The sequence below is a fragment of the Lithobates pipiens genome, unplaced genomic scaffold (assembly GCF_037356315.1).
Source record: "Lithobates pipiens isolate NorthernLeopardFrog02 unplaced genomic scaffold, aLitPip1_a1.2 Scaffold_13, whole genome shotgun sequence".
Taxonomy (NCBI): domain Eukaryota; kingdom Metazoa; phylum Chordata; class Amphibia; order Anura; family Ranidae; genus Lithobates; species Lithobates pipiens.
In genome coordinates this window covers 267,878,023-267,901,501 of record NW_027507718.1, presented here as the reverse complement: position 1 = coordinate 267,901,501, position 23,479 = coordinate 267,878,023, and the positions used below count along the sequence as shown (strand labels likewise).

At 46.2% G+C, this 23,479-nt stretch overlaps 1 protein-coding gene across 1 annotated transcript in view; it reads right to left on the bottom strand.

The window, feature by feature from the left end:
- LOC143974836 (complement C3-like) overlaps positions 1-23,479 on the bottom strand; it is a 332,677-nt gene that overhangs the window by 89,249 nt on the left and 219,949 nt on the right. The window contains exons 26-27 of the mRNA XM_077476590.1: positions 12,314-12,470; positions 145-234 (exon numbers count right to left, since the gene is read on the bottom strand). Of these exons, the coding sequence (XP_077332716.1) occupies positions 145-234; positions 12,314-12,470 (247 nt within the window). The remainder of the gene's footprint in view (positions 1-144; positions 235-12,313; positions 12,471-23,479) is intronic.

Genomic DNA, 23,479 nt, shown 5'->3' with positions numbered 1-23,479 from the left:
TGCCTGCATCTCCATATTTTTATAGATGGTCCTATAACTTGCCAGGCCAGTGCAAAATATCAGTTTTTCAAGTTTAACATTACATGTTCATATAATAAAAAAGTAACTGCTTCTCTTGTACCGTTGACTCTTTATGGTACTCACTTTAATATCACATCTCTCTTTGGCTTCAGCTAATGCAATTAGTACAAAGGCGGTGAGAGAAGATGAGGATTCAGACTCAATATATCCACCCTAAAAAGACAAAAAAGCAACAGGCTCTCTCAATACTTTTTAAAGAAAGATCCAAACACAACATATGTGAATAAATGCATTATGTACTATGAAATACAAAGATTTTAAGACAGTAGTGAGACTTATGAGGCAGAAGTATTTAACCTTGGGGTTGTTATGTGTGCAATCTAGCGCTTCGAATTTTAAGCAATAAAGGCTCTAAATTAGAAAGCAGAGCTGATGTTGAAGGCTCCTGGGGATGCCTGCTGGTCATTTTTGTTTTTATTAACAACTTTGGGTTCCCTTTAACCTGACCCAAAAGTGATTAAGACAGCACTAGGTATAGTACTAAAATGCAGGCTACTTGTAGTGCCTAGAAGTACCTTTGTTAGACGTTAAATTACCCCTGTGTCCTTAGAAACACTTGTATTCCATGCCCAGGCTTTAAAAAAGGCCTAAAAGTAAAAATGAAGCCCCATTCCCTTCCATACTCTAAAATTCCAGAATATTAGAAAGCAGTAGTGCCATTTGACAGAAAGCTAACAGGAATGGGGCTGCATGCTGTGAGGGGTAGGGGCTTCAATTGTAATTTACATTTCAATTTAGGATGGAGTGTGGTGGACCTAATCTGCTCCTATCGTCTTGTATATCTGTATATACTCCCAACAATGAGATCTCCCTGCCATCCACCTGTTATATGCCCAGCATAGACTGTGGTCTATGGAAAGGAACAAATAGATTCAGCACTTGTAGTGAGTATGGCCAGTTTGCACTGAGCCAAAGGACTGCTTACCAGTTCACTCTTGTCAGAGTGTGCACCAAGCCTCAAAACTAGGAAGTCCTTGATTTTTTTATTAATCTACTAAGACACCATAGGTGTATTTCCTTTATACCTATTACATTACTTGCACAGGAGCACACCAAGCACCTGTTCCTCATACTGCTGACAGACGGTGACACATTCTCATGGGTGATAAAAGGTTCCAGGTTGCTGCCCTCCCTACCAATATCCAAACATCTTCATTGTTGCTGCCCCTGCTTTGCCTATCAAGTTTCTTGAGCCAACATTCCCACCCATTTGTTTACATTCAGCTGCCAAACTTCCCACCATTAAACTGAATGAAAGTATGCTAGGACGCCAGCAGCAGGGCTCAATTGGTTAAATTGATTTAGGTTTGATTCGCAATGAAACACACCTATGAATCAATCCTACGCATGTTTGGATTTCACTTTTCTCTTTTGGTTGTTTCAATACCTGCATCTGTTTCATCAGAATCGTGCCTCATTTTATTAGTGAAAATATTATTACTTGTTACCTTATTTTCCTTTCCCCTCATCATAATTTTTATTTGTCTGCTAGTATAAGTTAATGTAAGGCCGCGTACACACGGGCGGATTGTCTGCCCAACTTAGTCCGCTGAACCGTGTTTCAGCGGACAATCCGCTCGTGTGTGGGCTTCAGCTGACTTTTTCAGCGGACAGTCTGACGGACTTTGTCTTTCGGAATTTCCGTAATTTTGTCCGTCCAAACTTGGTTTTGTCCGTTCAAACTTGGTTTCAGCGGACAGTCCGCTCGTGTGTAGGCAAGTTGGACGGACTAAGTATGGCGCATGCTCAGAAAGGATTTACACGGCCGAAGGTTGCATTGCAGTGTATTGGACGTCGTATTTCTAGTCCCGTCGTACGTGCTGTACACGCCATCGCGCAAGCTTTCAACGGACTGTCTGTTCATCGTGTGTGGTCAAGTCCGTTCATTCAAAAGTTGAACGGACTGTCTGTCGGATTGTCTGACGAACTTAGTTGGGCAGACAATCCGCCCGTGTGTACGCGGCCTAAGGTTGTTTTAATGTACAGATTAATTACTTTATAAAATAAATGACTGTAGTTAATGTTGCTTATGTTCCTTACTAGACATAAAAAATACTAAATGCACTTCACCTCACAAAGCCTTTCACATGCAGTTTCCTCAACTCATGCTAACAGGCTTCCACAGCGCCTCTTTGTGCACTCATAGGGATTGATTTACTGAAGACAAATAGACTGGCCTCTTTGCAAGTGCAATTGCACTCATTTTCCCCAGAGCTTAGTGAATGTCATAAAATAACTCAACACACAGCCATTAATGTCTAAAACATTGGCAACAAAAGTGAGTACACCCCTAAGTGAAAATGTCCAAATTGGGCTCAAAGTGTGAATATTTTGTGTGGCCACTATTATTTTCCAGCGCTGCCTTAACCCTCTTGGGCATGGAGTTCACCAAAGCTTCACAGGTTGCCACTTGAGTCCTCTTCCACTCCTCAATGACGACATCACAGAGCTGGTGGATGTTAGAAACCTTGCTCTCCTCCACCTTCCATTTGAGGCTGCCCTAAAGATGCTCAATAGGGTTTAGGTCTGGAGACATGCTTGGTCAGTCGATCACCTTTACCTTCAGCTTCTTTAGCAAGACAATGGTTGTCTTGGAGGTGTGTCTGCGGTCGTTATGTTGGAATACTGCCCTGCGGCCCAGTCTCTGAAGGGAGGGGATCATTCTTGGCTTCAGTATGTCACAGTACATGTTGGCATTCATGGTTCCCTCAATGAACTGTAGCTCCCCAGTGTTGGCAGCCCAAGACCATGACACTCCCACCACAATGCTTGACTGTAGGCAAGACACACTTGTCTTTGTACTCCTCACCTGGTTACTGCCACACAAGCTTGATACCATCTGAACCAAATAAGTTTATCTTGGTTTCAGTAATCCATGTCCTTAGTCTGCTTGTTTTCAGCAAACGATTTGCGGGCTTTCCTTGTGCATCATGTTTAGCAGAGGCTTCCTTCTTGAATGACAGCCATGCAAACCAATTTGATGCAGTGTGGGGCGTATGGTCTGGGTACTGACAGGCTGACCCCCCATCCTTCCAACCTCTGCAGTAATGCTGGTGGCACTCATATGTCTATTTCCCAAAGATAACCTCTGGATATGACGCTGAGCATGTGCATGCAACTGCTTTGGTTAAACCATGGTGAGGCCTATTCTGAGTGGAAACTGTCCTATTAAACGGCTGTATGGTCTTGGCCACTGTGCTGCTGCTCAGTTTCAGGGTCTTATAGCCTAGGTCATCTTTATGTAGAGCAACAATTCTTTTTTCATATCCTCATTGAGTTCTTTGCCATGAGGTGCCATGTTGAACTTCCAGTGACCAGTATGAGAGAATGAGAGCGATAACACTACATTTAACACACCTGCTCCCCATTCACATCTGAGAATTGTAACACTAATGAGTCACATGACATGGGTGATGGAAAATGGCTAATTGGGCCCAAATTGGACATTTTCAATTAGGGGTGTACTAACTTTTATTGCCAGCGGATTTAGACATTAATGGCTGTGTGTTGAGTTATTTTTAGGGGACAGCAAATTTACAATGTAGATCCATGTATGGACAAGCTGGGTAACGATAAGTTTTGGTAAAGGAGTGAGAAACTGTTGAATGCAGTAGTAAAGCACTGTTGTCAGGCTAAAGCACTGAGCTTCATTACCCAATCCACTACTTTACTTTACACTTATGGGCCAATTTATAGAAAAAAAATTGATTTACAAACATTTCATCATCTGTGCAAGCATAACAAATAATTCCCATATGTGTGCAAAATTTTTCATATTGTCTTTCGCTCGACTAATGTAACAACACCTAAAATGTTCAACAGACAGGTGAATCAGCCTGCATGGCCATTAAAGTGTGTATGAGTGTGTGTGTGTGTGTGTGGGGGGGGGGGGGCAAGCATGTGCTCCCTCCTCCCTGAACCACACCAAGTGGCATTCCTTTAACATGGGGGGTGGGTACTTTGCCCCCTGGCAAAGCCTTTTGTTCTGATGTTGATAAGCACAAGGTCTTCTTCCCCACAACTCTGGCCCAGTAGTTATGGGGGTCTGTGGGTGGAGGGCTTATCAGAATCTGGAAACCCCCCATTTAAAAAAAGGATGCCCCCCTAGATACTATCCTTCATCCCATTTGAATGAGTAAGGGGTACATAGTACCCTAGAAAGAAACACACGCAAACGTTTGACAAGTTATTTATAAAAATTAAAAGTCCCACAATGTACATTCATTGTCAATCATGCCATTCAGTGATGCAGCTCCAGGTTAATCACGATGAAAGATGGCTGTTGACAAAAAAACCTGACCCATTTCCCAGTAAAAATCAGACACGGGTTTTAAGACTTACCCACTTTATTAAAAATGAAGAAAGTGTTGGCTTGTCATACATGTTAGGTGATTTATACTCTCAGGGAGTTTCCATTTACTGATCTGACTGTTCCACTACTGACAACATGAACATTTTCTGTCTTATGATAAGATTTCATTTGGTTGCTAAAGTGCCCAAAGGTTGCTAAAGTGTATACAGAGCAAATAATAGAACTATCAAAGGGGAAAAAGAACTGTGTTAGTAAAGCTGCCAAGGCACAGTCTGCTAAAGAGGAAGTAAAGGCACTTTTTAAAAAAAAATGCAACCTGCAAGGCAGAGGCATAATGAGCTAGTATGCATAGCATACTAGCTCATTATGAATAACTTACCTGAGAACGAAGCCCCCGAAGCGGTCCTCCTCCTTTATCTTCACCGCTGCCATGTATCCCAGAGTGACTTCCGGGTCTCGCTGCCCTGGCACTGTGATTCGCCGGAGCCGCGATGACGTCACTCCCATGCATGCGCATGGGAGCCAACACGGGAGCGGCATATCGCCGTGATCTGCGGCGTGCTCAGTGCGCCTGCACACCACTGTCTATGGCGCATGCGCCGTAGACAGCGGTGCCTGTCTTTTTGTAAATATCTCCTAAACCGTGTAGGTTTAGGAGATATTTCTTGGACCTACAGGTAAGCCTTAATCTAGGCTTACCTGTAGGTCAAAGTGGTTTGTGTGAGGGGTTAGCTCGGCAGCGGGTGTGTGTGACCCCCTGGATGGGTTCACAACACAAAGTCAGGCACAGCAGACAGCGGTGTAGGTTAAAAAAACAAAAGATCCGGTTTATTTATGCTACATGCAGTGATACATATAACAGCCAAACAAAATAAAACAAGAAAATAAATCCTGGCCAGCTTGACCTCTAACTACACACGTAGACTCCCTAACAACTGGGTGCAGCCTTGTGCTGTACCAGTCCCTGCCTTTGTTGTAAAGGTTTTGCCACACATGCGTTAACTCACCGCACAGTACAGGTGACACACTCCCCAGTCTATACAACACAAAACTGGTTCCAGGATGGAGCATCTCCCTATGCATGCTGGGGTTTTTTGTAGAGGTCTTAATGAGCCCACTTACTACAGCTGGGCTCATTAACTCTTCCCCTCTAATTGTAAAAGCCTGCATAAAGCCTGAATCTAGGACACACATATTTCCCATCCTGGATACAACCAGGTGATTTTACCTGCGTGCTGCCACATACCCCCCCCCTCTTGTTTCAACCTTGGGGTTGTAACACAAGCAGCCAGACACGCATGTATCCGAGACAAAGCATCCACATTCCCCATTTTAACACCAGGGCGATGCTTAACTGTAAAGTTAAATTCCTGTAGGGCCAGGAACCACCTATTTACCCTTCTATTGGTCTCCTTGTTTTGAGCCATCCACTTTAAAGGAGCGTGATCAGTCACCAGGTCAAAGTGCCTACCTAGCAGATAGTACCGAAGGGAATCTAGAGCCCACTTCACTGCTAAACATTCCTTCTCAATCGTGGAGTAATTTACCTCATGGGACTTCAACTTCCTGCTGAGGTAAATGACTGGGTGCTCTTCCCCGTTCCAGACCTGGGATAACACTGCTCCTAACCCAACGTCTGATGCATCAGTTTGTACCACGAAGTCCTTAGAGAAGTCTGGTGAGTACAACACTGGCTGGCTACATAAGGCTGTTTTTAAGGACTGAAATGCTTCTTCAGCCTCTGGGGACCATTTAACCATGACTGACTCTTTCCCTTTCGTCAGGTTGGTGAGGGGCACAGCCTGAGAAGCAAAATGGGGAATGAATCGTCGATAATAGCCAGCGATTCCCAGAAAGGCTCGTACCTGTTTCTTGCTGTTGGGACGTGGCCAACTCTGTATGGCCTCGACTTTATTGACTTGGGGTTTTATCACCCCCCTCCCAATAGTGTACCCAAGATATTTGGCCTCCTCCTGTCCAATGGTACACTTCTTTGGATTGGCCGTAAACCCAGCTTCCCGGATAGAGTCTAGGACTGCTTGTACTTTTGGTAAATGTGAGACCCAGTCTGTGCTATGAATAATCACATCATCCAGGTAAGCTGCAGCATATTTCTGATGGGGCCTCAGAATCTTATCCATTTTCCGCTGGAATGTTGCCGGTGCATTCTGTAACCCAAACAGCATTCTCTTATATTGGAATGCCCCATCTGGGGTTACAAACGCAGTTTTCTCCTTGGCCGACTCGGCCAGGGGAATTTGCCAATACCCTTTGGTGAGATCAAGAGTTGTCATATATCGGGCTGTTCCCAGCCGGTCAATCAACTCATCTATACGCGGCATGGGGTAGGTGTCAAATTTTGTAACTTTATTTAATTGTCGAAAATCATTACAAAACCGCCAGCTCCCATCAGGTTTGGGCACTAGTACGATAGGACTGGACCAGTCACTCTGGGACTCCTCTATCACACCCAATTCCAGCATCCTTTGAACCTCCCCACGTATTGCCTCCCGTCGGGCCTCTGGTATTCTATAAGGTTTTAGTTTTACCCTTTCTCCTGGCGGGGTGATAATGTCATGCTCTACGCCAGATGTTTGTCCCGGCAGCTCAGAGAAAATCTCTTTGTTACGAAGTACAAACTCTTTAACCTCCTGTTGTTGGGCTTTCGATAAGGTGTCTGCTATTCCAACCTCAGGAACTAAGCAATCAGGCTGTACTTGTGACAAAGTCTCTGCGACTAGGGATTCCCTATCCCTCCAGGCTTTCAGCAGATTGACGTGATAGATCTGCTCCGGCTTTCGCCTTCCTGGCTGTCTAACCCTGTAGTTCACCTCACTCATTTTTTCAATTACTTCATATGGACCTTGCCATTTGGCCAGAAATTTGCTTTCAACCGTAGGGACTAGCACCAAGACCCTATCCCCCGGGGAAAAAGTACGTGTCTTGGCCCCACGGTTGTACACTCTCTGCTGTGCTAACTGCGCTTGGGTTAAATGTTCCTTTACAATTGGCATTACCTGTGCAATTCTATCTTGCATCAGGGCGACATGCTCAATCACACTCCTGTGAGGAGAACTCTCATTTTCCCAAGTTTCCTTGGTGATATCCAGCAGCCCTCTTGGGTGTCTCCCATAGAGCAACTCGAAGGGTGAGAAACCCGTAGAGGATTGGGGTACCTCCCTAATGGCAAACATCAGATAGGGTATTAGACAATCCCAATTCTTTCCATCTCTATCCACCACCTTCTTTAACATTTGTTTTAGGGTTTTGTTGAATCTTTCAACCAACCCATCTGTTTGGGGGTGATACACAGATGTACGCAATTGCTTCACTTTGTACAACTTGCATAATTCTTTCATAACCCGGGACATAAAGGGTGTACCTTGGTCCGTAAGCAGTTCCTTACAAATACCCACGCGGCTAAAAACAAGAGATAGCTCTTTGGCTATGGTTTTGGCCGAGGTATTTCGAAGAGGAATTGCTTCCGGATATCGGGTGGCATAGTCCAATATAACCAAAATGTACTGATGCCCCCTAGCGGACTTCATTATCGGACCTACCAAATCCATTGCGATCCTTTCAAAGGGGACCTCAATGATAGGAAGAGGTACCAGCGGGTTACGGAAATGTGGCATAGGTGCCGACTTCTGGCACACAGGGCAGGAGGAACAATAATTTTCTGTTTCCTTCATGACCCCAGGCCAATAGAATCTCTGCAATACCCTCTCTCTGGTTTTTTCGGTCCCCAGATGACCTCCCAGAATGTGCCCATGGGCCAATTCTAACACCAACTTCCTGTAAGGTTTGGGCACCACAAGTTGCTCAATGGTTTCTTCTGCCCTTTGAGCCACTCGATACAGCAGGTCCCTTTCCACAGTGAAGTACGGGTAAGTGCAAGTCTTATCTGGGTTCACTAACTCGCCATCTATTTTCACCACATTTTCCCGTGCCTTTATTAGGGTGGGGTCTTTTAACTGTTCTGTGGCAAAAATTTCCCTGTGAACCTCAAGATCCGAAAACTCCACAGACGGCATGTTTTCAACTGAGGATGTTGGCTCCTCCCCAGTTTCTCGAGTTTCCCCCGCCAATACCGACAAGGGAAATTCAGGAGAGTCCCCACCACCCCCAGAGGAATTCTGGTCATCTTCCTGGTTTATAGGGGCACCAGTGGGGGGCTCAGGACAATCCCAGAGTTCCCAGAATTTTGGAAAATCCCTTCCCACAATAGCATCATGTGGTAAGTGAGACACTAACCCCACCTGATGAGAGAGGTTACCTTTGGGGGTCTCAAAAAACACTGAAGTTACAGGATACTCTCGGGTGTCCCCATGCACACAAATAACAGCCACCCTGTTCTTCCCAGAGACCTCTGTAGTAACTAATTCAGCTTTTATCAATGTTACCAGGCTACCTGAATCTAGCAACACATCAACATGTCTACCATTAATACATATTTTACATAAATGTCTCTCAGGTCCCCGAATGGCAGTGCATGCAACTGTCGCAAACAGCGACTGACGTCTCTCCCTTATAAAGTCACATTGCATAGGCTCATCCACAACTGGGCAATTGGCTGCAATATGTCCCTCTTGCCGGCAGCGGTAGCAGATAATCTTTTTCGCTGCCTCTTGCAGCATGGGCTTCCTGGGCTGCTCCCGCCAGACCTTAGGTAGAACTCCCACCCTCTCACTCTCTCCACCCTCACCCCTTGGAGTCATCTTACCCGCCACTGGGGATGATCTGGTCTTAGGGGGGAAAGTCCGTGAGTCCCTGGAAGATGTGGTCAGGTTCTCTGTAGCCAAGTACCTCTCAACCAGATCCACAAGTTTATCTGCATTTTCTGGGTCTCCATGGCTTACCCATTTTTGGATGGCAGTAGGAAGAGCTCTCAGGAAACGATCCATAACAACACGTTCCACAATGTTTGGTGCAGTCAAAGTCTCTGGCTGCAGCCACTTCCTGCTCAGGTGAATGAGATCATACATTTGAGACCTGGGAGGTTTTCCAACCTGAAAAGTCCAGTTATGCACACGCTGAGCCCGGACGGCCAGGGTGACACCCAGCCGTGCCAATATTTCTGCTTTTAGCACCACATAGTCTTTTGCTTGGTCAGGCTCTAGGTCATAATAAGCTTTCTGCGATTCCCCAGTTAACAGAGGGGCCACCAGTCCAGCCCATTGCTCCTTAGGCCACTTTTCCCTTTCAGCAGTCCTTTCAAATGTGGTCAAAAACACCTCCGGATCATCCTCTCCAGTCATTTTTGTCAGTAAACTGCTCACACCAAAGGATGCGGTATTATTGTAACCACTTGCTTCATTGGTCTGCGGACGTTGCTGTATTAATGTCTCTATTTTCTGTTGAAAATTCTGCTCTTGCTTCTGCAACAGGTCTATGAAGCGGGCTTCAGATCGCTGCTGGGCTTGTTGCTGAGCTTCCAAACTCTGCTGGTGAGCCTTCTGCTGATTTTCCAAACTCTGCTGCAAAGTTGCATTTATCTGCTGCTGGGCTGCAAGGCTCTTTTGTAAACCTGCATTTGTTTGCTGCTGATTTGCATTTGCTTGTTGCTGGTTTGCATTTGCTAGAGCCAGCTGTCTCAGTATCTCCTCCATGCTGGCCTTAACAAAAAAAAAAAAAGTGCCCGCATTCTCCACCAACTGTGAGGGGTTAGCTCGGCAGCGGGTGTGTGTGACCCCCTGGATGGGTTCACAACACAAAGTCAGGCACAGCAGACAGCGGTGTAGGTTAAAAAAACAAAAGATCCGGTTTATTTATGCTACATGCAGTGATACATATAACAGCCAAACAAAATAAAACAAGAAAATAAATCCTGGTCAGCTTGACCTCTAACTACACACGTAGACTCCCTGTCTAACAACTGGGTGCAGCCTTGTGCTGTACCAGTCCCTGCCTTTGTTGTAAAGGTTTTGCCACACAGGCGTTAACTCACCGCACAGTACAGGTGACACACTCCCCAGTCTATACAACACAAAACTGGTTCCAGGATGGAGCATCTCCCTATGCATGCTGGGGTTTTTTGTAGAGGTCTTAATGAGCCCACTTACTACAGCTGGGCTCATTAACTCTTCCCCTCTAATTGTAAAAGTCTGCATAAAGCCTGAATCTAGGACACACATATTTCCCATCCTGGATACAACCAGGTGATTTTACCTGCGTGCTGCCACATTTGTAAGGGTTTACAACCAGTTTAAATATGAAAGTAAATGTCAATCTGACATCAGAAAGTTTTTGGCATGACAAAATTGGAACCAAAGGTCATTATATTTGGTATACTTATAATGAGTATCATGGATAGTTAATGTAGTTCTCTATATTATACAGTATAATATTATAATATAAGGTGAGTCCCCTGGATTTGAATGTGTTCACCCTGGGAATTCCATGACCAGTGCTTTATGCACCTAACCGATCGAAGGTCTTGGCAAACGTCCGACTGAATCCAATTTCCACCTGTTAACTGGACACAGCTGGGTGATCTTATCTTCCATCCACCTTGTATAAATACTAGGGCTGTTACTGATTAAAATGTTCGCATTTGATTAATCTCTTTTTTTAAATCGATTAATCGACTAATTTCGATTAATTATAACACACATTCAGATCCAACTACTTTCAGCTGATCTCCTTGCATTGCAACTCTGCATTAGTCAGTGGTAAATGTGATATACACTAAATACAATCACCCGACACTAGTTAGTTTCCACAATCCATGACTTAACTTCACAGTTCACACAAATACGTTTTAAATTCAAACTGTAGCACTGACGTAATTTTTTTTTATTAAATTAAGAATTTTGATCTAGCTGTGTGCTGGGCAATTTCGTTTTGACCTGGCTATGGCTCAGTGTTCCACCCCAACAGACAGGAAGTCTGTGCATGGGAGTCAGGTGGACTCCCATTCCTCTGAGAGGAGTAAGAGCTGGTTCACACAGGGGCAACACGACTTCCAGCACGACTTTGGGAGGCAACTTGGACATGACTTGAGTTTGAATCACAGCGCGACTTGAGGCAACTTACAAGGCAACTTGAAGTTGCCTCCAGGACAGGGGACTTTGCCAGTGGCCAATCACATAATAATCAGCTCTGTGGGAGGGAGGGGTTTGCCTAGAAAACTATTTTTACTTCCTAGAAAGTTGCTTCAATTAAGACAGGGGATCTGACTTGGAGGCGACTTCCATTGAAATCAATGGGTACAAGTTGCCTTGAAGTCGGATTGAAGTAGTACAGGAACCTTTTCGGAGCAACTTCAATAGTGTACTTTAAGACGGCTCCATTCACTTCCATTGATTTTCTCAACCACGCGACTTGGGGGGACTGGAAGTCGGATCCCACATCGCCCCTGTGTGAACCGGCACTCAGAGGCTGCATGGGTGTAGCCAGAGCATGCATGTCTGCAGGAGGCAGACATACTTGGTGACAGAGCAGCAAGACACTGATCAGGAGTGAGCTAGGAGAGAGCTTAACTCTAGGAAACTCTTTTTGGGTCTGAGGAGCAGACCTAAGGCCTAGCCTAAAGGGCCTGAACCTGCCGTACGGGAATAATGTAAGCCAGGAGGCTAAAGTATTGAGTGTACAAGATACAGTAATGGTGGAACCCCCCTGCATGGCTACTGATGTCTTTGTGAACTTTTCTGTGCTTTAAAATAAAAGTGGGCTACCAGGCCCTTAAAAAAACTGTTTTGTACTGGCGTACTCAAGTTAAAACGCACCTACCGTTTGAGTCTGATAACCTCAATCTTACACTGTGTATGTTAATTGTTACGGTACCATTAAAGTCCATTAGCCTCAAATACAAACCTTTCCATACAGTACAAGGAATCGCAATTAACTTGTCACATATGATTATACATATACATTAGAAAATGAAAAGAAAAAGAGTAGAATAGTATAATAATATGCTACCTGCATTGATTTTGTATAAACTTCCCCAGACTCTATGAATTCCCCACTGGGATTTTGTTTCGTGGCCAGCCATTTCAAACTGTCGCAGAGCATGTGTTCGTCGATTCCCACTAAACCGTATGCCATAGCAAATATCTTCACCACATATGCAGTCAGCCTGAAAGATTCAATGCAAGTACAAACCTTAAAATACAGAATACATTGTTCAAAAAATTTAAAAAAATAAGAACAGGCCAATCAACTGCCAGCATAGAGTTGTAGTATGGAAATTTGAGTAAGGATTCACACTAATAGGTATTTGAGCTTTCAACCACTTACAATATTATAACTTGCAATCACTAATGTGGATTTTACTTTACAGTTGATATAAAACACATTATTAATTAATGCTTTCTCATGTAGATCCCTAAAAGCAAAACCCAAAGAACAAGGTGAATAGACAAAGCGGTTGTATGCCTTGGAAAAAAAAACAAAAAAACTGTAAGGCAAAGGCATAATGAGCTAGTATGAAATACTTACCTTAGAACGAAGCGCCCACCCCGCCTCCTGGTCACCGCTGAGGGAGCTGAAATGTTCCCTCTGCGTTTCTTACGGGTTTGTGGCTCCGGCACTGTGAGTTGCCCGAGCCGCGATTACTTCCCTTCTGCGCATGCGCACGGGAGTTCCTGTTCCTGCAAGGTCCAGCAGCACCGCCGGACCTTCAGAACGCATGTGCCGCTGACATCAGCAGCTGCATGGAAGGTGAATATCATATTCATCATTCATTTTACCTACAGGTGAACCTTATTATAGCCTTACCTGTAAGTAAAAATGTGCAAGCAGGGTATACAACCACTAAGTTATTTTTTTAAACACAGATAAAAAAGGATAATATGATAATATGTAAATTGATATCCTCACTAAGCTTAATTTGAATATGCCAAGCATGTGCTACTGCTAGGCTGTAACCAGCCTGAGCTAATGTTTACCTCGCTCAATAGGGTTTAGGTCTGAAAACATGCTTAGCCTGTCCATCACCTTTACCCTCAGTTTCTTTACCAAGGGAGTGGTCGCCTTGAAGGTGTGTTTGGGTTCGTTATCATGTTGAAATACTGCCCTGTGGCCCAGTCTCCAAGGGGAGGGGATCATGCTCTGCTTCATTATGTCACAGTACTTGTTGGCATTCATGGTTCCCTCAATGAACTGTAGCTCCCCAGTGTTGGCAGCCCAAGACCATGACACTCCCACCACCATGCTTGACTGTAGGCAAGACACACTTGTCTAGAGACCACAGGACCTGGTTCCAGTAATCCATATCCTTAGTCCGCTTGTCTTCATCAAACTGTTTGCAGGCTTTCTTGCACATCATCTTTAAAAGAGGCTTCCTTCTGGGACGACAGTCATGCAGACCAATTTGATGTAGTGTGCGGTGTATGGTCTGAGCACTGACAGGCTGAGCCCCCACCCCTTCAACCTCTGCAGCAATGTTGGCAGCACTCATACATGTATTTCCCAAAGACAAACTCTGAATATGACGCTGAGCACGTGCACTCAACTTCTTTGGTCGACCATGACGAGGCCTGTTCTGAGTGGAATTTGTCCTGTCTAATCGCTGTATGGTCTTGGCCACTGTGCTGCAGCTCAGTTTCAGGGTCTTGGCAATCTTCTTATAGCCTAGGTCATCTTTATGTAGAGCAACAATTCTTTTTTAGATCCTCAGAGAGTTATTTGCCATGAGGTTATAAAACCTGTACACACACTACTTTACATTGTAGCAATGTGTCATTTCTTCAGTGTTGTCACATGAAAAGATATATTAAAATATTTACAAAAATGTGAAGGTGTACTCACTTTTGTGATATCGTGTGTGTGTGTGTGTGTGTGTGTGTATATATATATATATATATATATGTGTGTGTGTGTGTGTATGTGTGTGTATGTGTGTGTGTGTATATCTATCTATCTATATATATAATTTGTAGTCGGAGTCTTCAAGTCGGGAAATGCGATATTCCTGAGAACCAAGGCCTGAGGTGTGCCTTGGCCTAGCTGGTCAGTATGCTTGAAAAGAGGGCAAAATGTCACAAATTTAGGAAGGTAATGAGCTAACACATATAATAGTGTGCGCCCGGATGGCAACAGTAAGTATCCGCTGTGACAAGAGAAACCCAACGACTGCTGACTTGGTGATGAGAAGGAACCCCCTATAGAACCTGCGAAACTACCCCGAACCCAACTGGACATCCCGTGAAAGATTGGATTGAGCCTGATACCCGAGACAACCCAGCCATGAGAATGAACTGATTGTGAAATGAGAGGATACGTGGGGGAAAGGAGCAAGGCCTGGCCCGAGGAACCCCTGCAAAATGATGGCTGAGAAGATTGAAATACTTCAAACGGACACCAGTGAAATAGCTCATTGACATGCCCCCCCAATCCCTGGCCTACGCATACTTGGTATGGGGAAGTGAGAGGGTGAGTGCAAACAGACCACTGGCAGGAGTGCAAAATACTGGAAACCTGATGGATGTGATGGAGTAAGCAGATAAGGCCCATGCGCCATGGAAATAACATTGTCAAATGTGGAGAAACCATGCCAGACACAGGACACGGGTCCCACTGAATACGATCGGGTCATGCTTCAGCCTGAGACCTAACAACTGAGTCTGAATCCTGAACCGAGGAAGCAGGGCCAGACTCCATCCCGGGGAAATAAGCCCCATGGCATGATACAGACATACCCAAAGTGACTGAAGCCCCCCCCCCCACCTGGAACAGGCTGGGGATCGGAAAGAACAACTGGACTGACGTCCCTGAGCAGCACTCCAGGCAACATGCTAGACAAGATCAGAGCTGAGAGTGGAATCCAGAATCATGACGATGTTTGCCCAAACCTACCACCCAAGGACTGTCAAGGGGACGTGGCTTAGCACACACCCTGAGAGAGACTATACATCCCTGGGCGGTAACCAGGGCCTTTATGCAACAGGACATCAACTAAAGAAAAATTGACTGCTTCTGACCCAAGGGTGAGCCCAGTGGCGCAACAACATCAGCACCAATCAACTAGCCCCAACAACGGGCAGGGCTGATGGGAGTGAGTGCAAGCATGGTTGATATCGGTATGGATGCCAAGACGGCCCAACCTAAAAACACAAACTAGAGAAATGACAGACAACCAGACATGAGAACAATAACGCCCCTCTGTGCCTACCTAAGAATGAGACCATGAGCAGAAACGTCAAGACCACTGCATGTAAATGAACCTGAGGACGGACCCCCCCCCACCCTAAGTGGTAAATGAGCCTGAGTAGCCTGCAGCGCACAGACAGGTAATTAACTGAAAACTCAGGGCTAGTGTACCCACAGACTGTTGTGGGTAGTCGTATAGATGCAGTGAATGAACATGCATCGTATGACGTATGGTATACGGGCGAGAAGATTGTGGACAACAATCAATTAACAAATGAAACCTCAGCCCATATGGATCTGTAGACGTGACAGATCCTGATGTGTGAGCCCTAGCTAACTGACCCAGGTACAAACATGCACACAGATACGATGAGACATGACAATCAACAAAGACGTAAAACGACCAGAGTATGCCATAAATGAACAACACCCCTCTGAGAAACGCTGAAGCTGAGCACTGAAATGCTATGACAGAAATGCTGGGCAGCAACGCTATGACAGAAACGCAAAAAACACCATGACAGGAGCGCTGAAACTTAATGCTGATGCAGAAACGTAGTGACAGAAATCCAGGAGCAGTAACACAATGACAGCAATACTAAGACTGAAATGCTGAGGCAGAAATGCAATGACAGAAATCCTGGGGCAGAAATGCTATGACAAAAAACCTGAGACAGCAATGCAACGGCAGAAATCCTGACCAGAAATGCAATGACCGAAACACGCAGAGACTGAAATGCAATGACAGAAATCCTGGGGCAGAAACGCTAAGACTGAACGCTGAGCCAGAAATACTGAGACTGAACACCGAGCTAGAAAATGCTGAGGCAGAACACTATGACAGAAATGCACGCAATGACAGAAAATGCTGGGGCAGAACACTATGGCCGAAATGCTGGGGCAGAGACGCAAAGACAGAAATGCTGGGGCAGCGACGCAAAGACAGAAATGTTGGGGCAGAACGCAAAGACAGAAATGCTGGGCAGAAACGCTATGACAGAACGCCGAAAAAACAGAAATGCCGGGGCTGAGCGCTTATGATGGAAATGCTGGGGCAGAACGCTATGGCAGAAATCCTGGGCCAGAAAACGCAATAACAGAAACCCTGGGGCAGATGCTGTGACAGAATGGCTGGTCAGCATGCTGGGGCGGAACACTGTGACAGAAATGCTGGGGTGGAACACTGTGACAGAAATGCTGGGGCGGACCACTGTGACAGAAATGCTGGGGCAGACCACTGTGACAGAAATGCTGGGGCGGAACACTGTGACAGAAATGCTGGGGCGGACTACTGTGACAGAAATCCTGGGGCGGACTACTGTGACAGAAATCCTGGGGTGGACTACTGTGACAGAAATCCTGGGGCGGACTACTGTGACAAAAATCCTGGTGCGAAACACTGCGACAGAAATCCTGGGGCAGAAATGCTATGACAGCACCCTGGGGCAGAAACGCTATGACAGAAATCCTGGGGCAGAAACGCTATGACAGAAATTCTGGCGCAGACCGCTATGACAGAAATCCAGGGGCAGAAACGCTATGACAGAAATGCTAGGCAGAACGCTATGACAGGAATCCAGGCACAGAAATGCTATGGCAGACATGCTGGACAGAACGCTATGGCAGAGATGCTGGACAGAACGCTATGACCAAAATGCTGGACAGAATGATATGACAAAAAAATGCTGGACCGAACGCTATGATGGAAAAATGCTGGACAGAACACTATGACAGAAAAACTGGACAGAACGCTATGAGAGAAATGCTGGACAGAACGATATGACAGACATGCTGGAGAGAATGCTATGATAGGCATGCTGGACAGAACGCTATGACAGGCATGCTGGACAGAGCGCTATGACAGAAAAGCTGGACAGAGCGCTATGACAGAAAAGCTGGACAGACCGCTATGACAGAAAAGCTGGACAGACCGCTATGACAGAAAAGCTGGACAGACCGCTATGACAGAAAAGCTGGGCAGACTGCTATGACAGAAATGATGGACAGAACGCTATGACAGAAAGGCTGGACCGAACGCTGTCTGCGATAGAAACACTGACCAAAGAAAGTAAAATAACAAGTAAAAGCAGCAACCTGGCAGATCTGTCACCTCACGTCTGGCCGTTGCCATGCTGTGGGTGGTCTGATATCCTCTGTCACTGCTGCAGAGATGCCAGTTTTGTGGGGAGGAAAGGAGCGATGGGCGGGTGACCACCCATTCCCCCCCGTAAACACCGGGACACACCAGGCGTGCGGCTCCCTCATGGGGATAGATGTGCATTGGGAGCGGAGTCAGCCGATCACGCACCCCCCCCCCCAAGCCGGGAGAATCGGCGGGCTGCCGCCACATGGAGCAATATGAACAAAGAGAGAGAGGAGCTGGCGGGTGGCCAATCACCAGGCGAGAGTGTGAGGTGGAACATGGAAGGACGGACGCACCCCTGCTCCCCCCAGGCATGAATTCTGGGAGAAGCGGGCAGGCGGCACGCTGGCCAGCTGGGGCTGAGGGGAGAGTGTAAGGTGGAGGATGGAAAGACGGCCGATCACCCCCCTCCTCTCCCCCTGGCGGGAACACCAGGAGAAGCAGGTCCTGGCAATAGGAGCTGGCGGCGGCCAAATCCTCCCCCCCCCCGCGCGGGAACAGGGAGCCAGATCAGCCCAGAAGAAACGAGCTGGCAGGTGGCCAATTCATCCCCCCAGCGGGAACACCTGGAGAAAGCGGGCGGGCCCCACGTGGAGCCAGATCAGCCCAGGAGAAAGGAGCTGGCGGGCACACCAATCACAGACCCCCCCCCCCCCCCACGGGAACACCGGGAGAAGCAGGCGGGGATCAGAGTGATGAAAAGGTGGGTGGGTGGGTGGCGGGCGGTGTCCCCGGTAGTGCCTCACCCCCCCTACCCCACTGTAACAGCCGACTGTCACTAAGCAAGGACCCAGCAGTGTCGGCGTAACCCAGAAATACTGACAACACTGCCCCTGACAGTGGAGGAGGATTAAATAGCCCTCTCAGGCCAGCCTTTACACACATATATGTATTATTGGCCCTGATACCAGCTCTTCTGCTGGGGGCTCACCAGGTTGTTCTTCCTCAACAGAAAAGTCTATAAAATCCCCTGTCTCTGCAACTGGTGTCTGTGGATAGATGTTCACCATCTCCTGCCCGTGGAACCCAGAAGATGCTATTGGTCATGGGCAGAGATTAGCAGAGCTCTGCCCTGTTGTCAGTACTTCAGCTTTGGGGATGGCAGTCTCCAGATTTTCCACTGCCGATTCTCTGGCATGCTGTTGGATAGGCACATTCCTCCATCCAACCTTGTCTTGTGCAGAAACAGGTTCATCAAGGTCAGCCAGCACTTGCTGCCTCCGCCATAAGACCTCCACATCCATAGCTGCAGGGGCAGGTTGGCAAAGCACACTGTTACCATGCCACATTTCTGGTTCTTCAGCCAGAATTTCAGAGCTGTCTGCTGATACTTCCTGATAGTCCCAGGCTAAGGGAGCCCAGCCCTGGTGCTAAGCAGAGTCTAGCAGCCGTCTGTAGGCGATCTCCAGCTACTATTCCTGAACGGCCAGAAACTCTATATCAGGGATATGCAATTAGCGGACCTCCAGCTGTTGCAAAATTACAAGTCCCATCATGCCTCTGCCTCTGGGTGTCATGCTTGTGGCTGTCAGAGTCTTGCTATGCCTTATGCCAATGCACTTCTGAGACATTCAGTATCTCTTTTCTGAAATCCATGATTTCATTCAACCGCAACTCCAAATCACTCCCAAAGATAGGGTTCCCGTTCAGCTTCACATGTAACAGTCCCAGGCCGCCGAATGCCAAAGCCTTCCATTGGGCTGTCATCCACTATTCAAGGGCATGCTTAGGATACATGCCACCGGAGGGCTCTGTAGCTCTCGTCCAGCCACATCTTTGCCCAGACCAGCCTGCTAAACTCAGCTGTCTGCTCCTTGTGTGGGCTTTCTCCCAAAAAACAGCAACCAAAATCCATACTGCGGCCAGTACCTTTCCTGGATGGAGGGGAGAACTTTTCCCTGGTGATGCTGCTCATGGGCTAGCATTTCCTTCCTGAATTTGCAGCGGATAGAATCATACCATCCCAGCAGGACCTGCTCTGATACTGGTCCTCTGTGCTGTATCTGCATCTATCGCAACCTCCTTCCGAATTCTTCTTCCATGGAGTCTGGTATCTGTACTTCTCCTCTCCTTTCCTGCTAACCAGGTGGAGGTTTGGATGTCCCAGACTACAGAAAGCATGCTTGCCACCAATGTAACAAAATGTCCCATGCTCCGCTTGAGTGCTTTTGTCATATACCGCTTCCTCCAGACTGAATATAGATATTAGATATTGGCACATACATATTACAACCAGTAACAAGGCAGAACTCATTTGGCTCCAAGCTGAAACATGAACTGTTTTACTGAAAACACAGGTACATAGGTAATACTCGGGACAGTGAACCCCCCACCCCCCCCCCCCACTTCTTTGCATTCCTGGCGGGGGAGACTGTCCAATCAGTAGGGAGAGCTGTTGGAAAAATCTCCCTTCCTCCCTCCTCACAGCAAACACACTAAGCCCTTGTACACACGGTCGGAGATTCCGACAACTAATTCCGACGGATTCATTCCGGAAGAGGTCCGGAAGTGATGGACTAAGTTGTCGGAAACTCCGATTTTACATAACGTGATGACATTATTTCGTTACGATGGGACTACGTTCAGGCTAGTAGCCAATAGCTTTGGTCTAGGAATTTGATCTGAGCATGCGTGGCACTTTGTCCGTCAGAGTAGGAAGGAGGATTACTTAGACATAGGAGGTGCATGGGGAGCTGAAACAAGGGTTTCCCAACTTCTCCAAGGGATTCTGGGTTCCACGGGCCCCCTGCCTAAATTGACTCCTGTTACAGTTAGTGTTTGGCTGAAGTCATTTATTATCAACTGTGTTTACTCTTTTTAAATCATAATGACAACACAAAAACCCCAAATGACCCTGATCAAAAAAGTTTACTGTTAGGACCTGGGCTTGAACCTGGGACCTCTGGTGTGTCTGGCAGTGACTCTGCTTGCTGAGCCACCTGGAATGCTGGACAGCTCCTTGGACAGCTCCTTGGACAGCTCCTTGGACAATTCCTTTAGTGATCATGTCTTGAATCTTGTTTGCCTTGAACCTTGAACCCTTTGCTCCTCCCATGAACTTCCTATATAAGCCATGTCTCTGCACTTCCTCCTTGCCAGAATATTGTGCCTTTACCAGCCAATATCTTGCTTCTATCTCTCCTGCTGCTGACCGTATCCTTGCTACCTTTCGTTACCGACATTTGGCTTGCTTCTGGACTACGCTTCTGCTGAATCCCAACCTGCAACTATTGGTTACCGACTTTTGGCTTGTTTCTCAACTACGCTTCTGCTTGATCTCTACCTGCTATATCTGCTACCAGACCCCCGGCTTGCTCACCTCCTGGTGGGGCTATCCTGAGGACCGCGACCTGGCACTAACACGCAGCCAAGCCCATCTCCACCTTTGGGAGCTCTGGTGAATACCGGTTAGTGCTTAGACCCCGCACCTCAGGTGAACCCGTGTCATCAGCCAGGGTGACCTGTGTGAATATCTGCTCTGCTGCTATAGCTACTGGTCTCTGAGCCTGATTCCAGATCGTGACAGAATATTCTGGCCAAAAACATGGAGGCCGTTGTAGCAGCTGCCGTGGCTCCTCTCAGGGTTCAAATCGCTGAGTTACAGGCATTTGGTGTTGACTACCAGGAAAAATTTTCAGAGTTACAAATTGAAATGAAAGGTCTACAAGAGGAAATCCTTGATCTACACAAACAATTGCGGGATTTTCATGCCCGAGATACTGCTGCCATAGAAACTAATGCACGAATGCCCCTACCACTCAAGTTTAGCGGAAACCGCCGCCACTATAGAGGATTCCTTAATCAATGTCGTATATACTTTCAGATGCAACCTGCTGCATTCACTTTTGACAGGAAAAAGGTGCTGTTTATTATCAACCTCCTGACTGAGGAAGCCTTAGCCTGGGCCTCCCCTTATGTGGAGAAAGATGATGTCATCCTGGATAATTTTGATTCTTTTGTGACTGCGATGAACCAAGTTTTCGATGATCCTAACCACTGTGCTACTGCTGAGGCAAAATTGCACAATTTACGTCAGGGAAGACGCTCTGTTGCAGAGTACACAACTGAATTCCGACGTTGGATCTCAGATACCAATTGGAATCCAGCAGCACAGAAGAGTCAGTTCCGTCAAGGACTCTCGGAACAAGTAAAAGATGAGCTTGCCAGAGTAGAAAGTCCTGATGACCTTGAAGCTTTTATTAAATTATGTATTCGAATTGATCAGAGACTTACTGAAAGGAGAAAGGAGAGACTGGGAATCCTAGGCAGTAATGGTGGCATGCGTTTTTCTACTACTCAGTATCCTCCTAAGGTTCCAAGAGTTTTTCCTGATTCTGACACTCCTGAACCTATGCAGGTGGATGCTATTAAAAGATCTATTACTACTCAGGAGAAAGAAAGACGACGTTCAGAAAACGTATGTCTTTATTGTGGAGACTCTGGACATTACGCAGTTAATTGTCCCAATAAATTTAAAAGAACAATTGCAGCAATGGATGTTACAGTATCTGAACAAATAAACTCAATTTCTCAGTCCATCTCTCCTTTGATTCAGGAAGCAAATAAAGTTAATTCTTTATCAACTCATTTTGTCATCCCTATAAAGCTTATTGTTGAAAGCAATGAAATACCTTGCTCTGCTATGCTGGACTCAGGGGCTGGGGGAAACTTCATCGACATCGAATTTGCCCAAAGTAATAACATTCAAATAAGAAATAAACTTGCCCCAATTGATATGGAAACTGTGGATGGCTCACCTTTGACTTCAGGCCCTGTTACCCACGAGACAATCCCACTTAAACTCCTAATTGAAACTGACCATCAGGAGACTATCAGCTTTGAGCTGATTACATCACCCAAGTTCCCTATTATCCTGGGCATTCCTTGGTTCTCTATCCATAATCCCTCCATCAACTGGGAGACACGTTCTTTAAGCTTTACATCTGACCATTGCAAGAAACATTGCAAAGAATCTTATCAAATAAGCCCTCCACCAACCCAAGATTTACAAGCAGTTTTGGCAACTATCCAGTCATATGACAAGCTACCTCCACAATATCTTGAGTTTCGGGACGTTTGTGATAAAAAGAACGCAGATCAGCTGCCTCCTCATCGCTCTTATGATTGTCCCATTGAATTGCTTCCAGGGGCAGAAATACCATTTGGTCGCCTTTATTCTTTATCAGAACCTGAACTGAAAGTGCTCAGGGAGTGGATTAATGAGAATCTTGAGAAGGGTTTTATCAGACACTCAACCTCTCCTGCTGGCGCAGCCTTATTTTTCGTGACGAAAAAGGACTCCACCCTGCGTCCGTGTATTGACTACAGAGATTTAAATAAGATCACAATTAAGAATCGCTATCCACTCCCACTGATTCCAGAAATGCTTGAGAGACTCCGCTCTGCCAAGCTCTTTACCAAATTAGATTTACGGGGGGCATACAACCTTGTCCGCATTCGTTCCGGTGATGAATGGAAAACTGCTTTCAGAACCAGATATGGACATTTTGAGTCTTTGGTCATGCCCTTTGGGCTTTGCAATGCTCCTGCAACCTTTCAACATTTTATTAATGATGCTTTTCGAGATTTGCTTGATCAGTTTGTAATAGCATATTTGGATGACATTCTCATTTTCTCTGATACTTTGGAAGAACACCGCAAGCATGTCTGTATTGTTTTCGAGAGATTAAGGCGAAATCAACTTTACATAAAATTAGAGAAATGCGAGTTTGAACAAACTCAGATCCAGTTCTTGGGATACATAATCTCTTCTGAAGGGGTAAGCATGGATCCCGATAAGATCAAAGCTGTGGTGGATTGGCCCGCTCCTAAGAATGTTAAAGAGATACAGC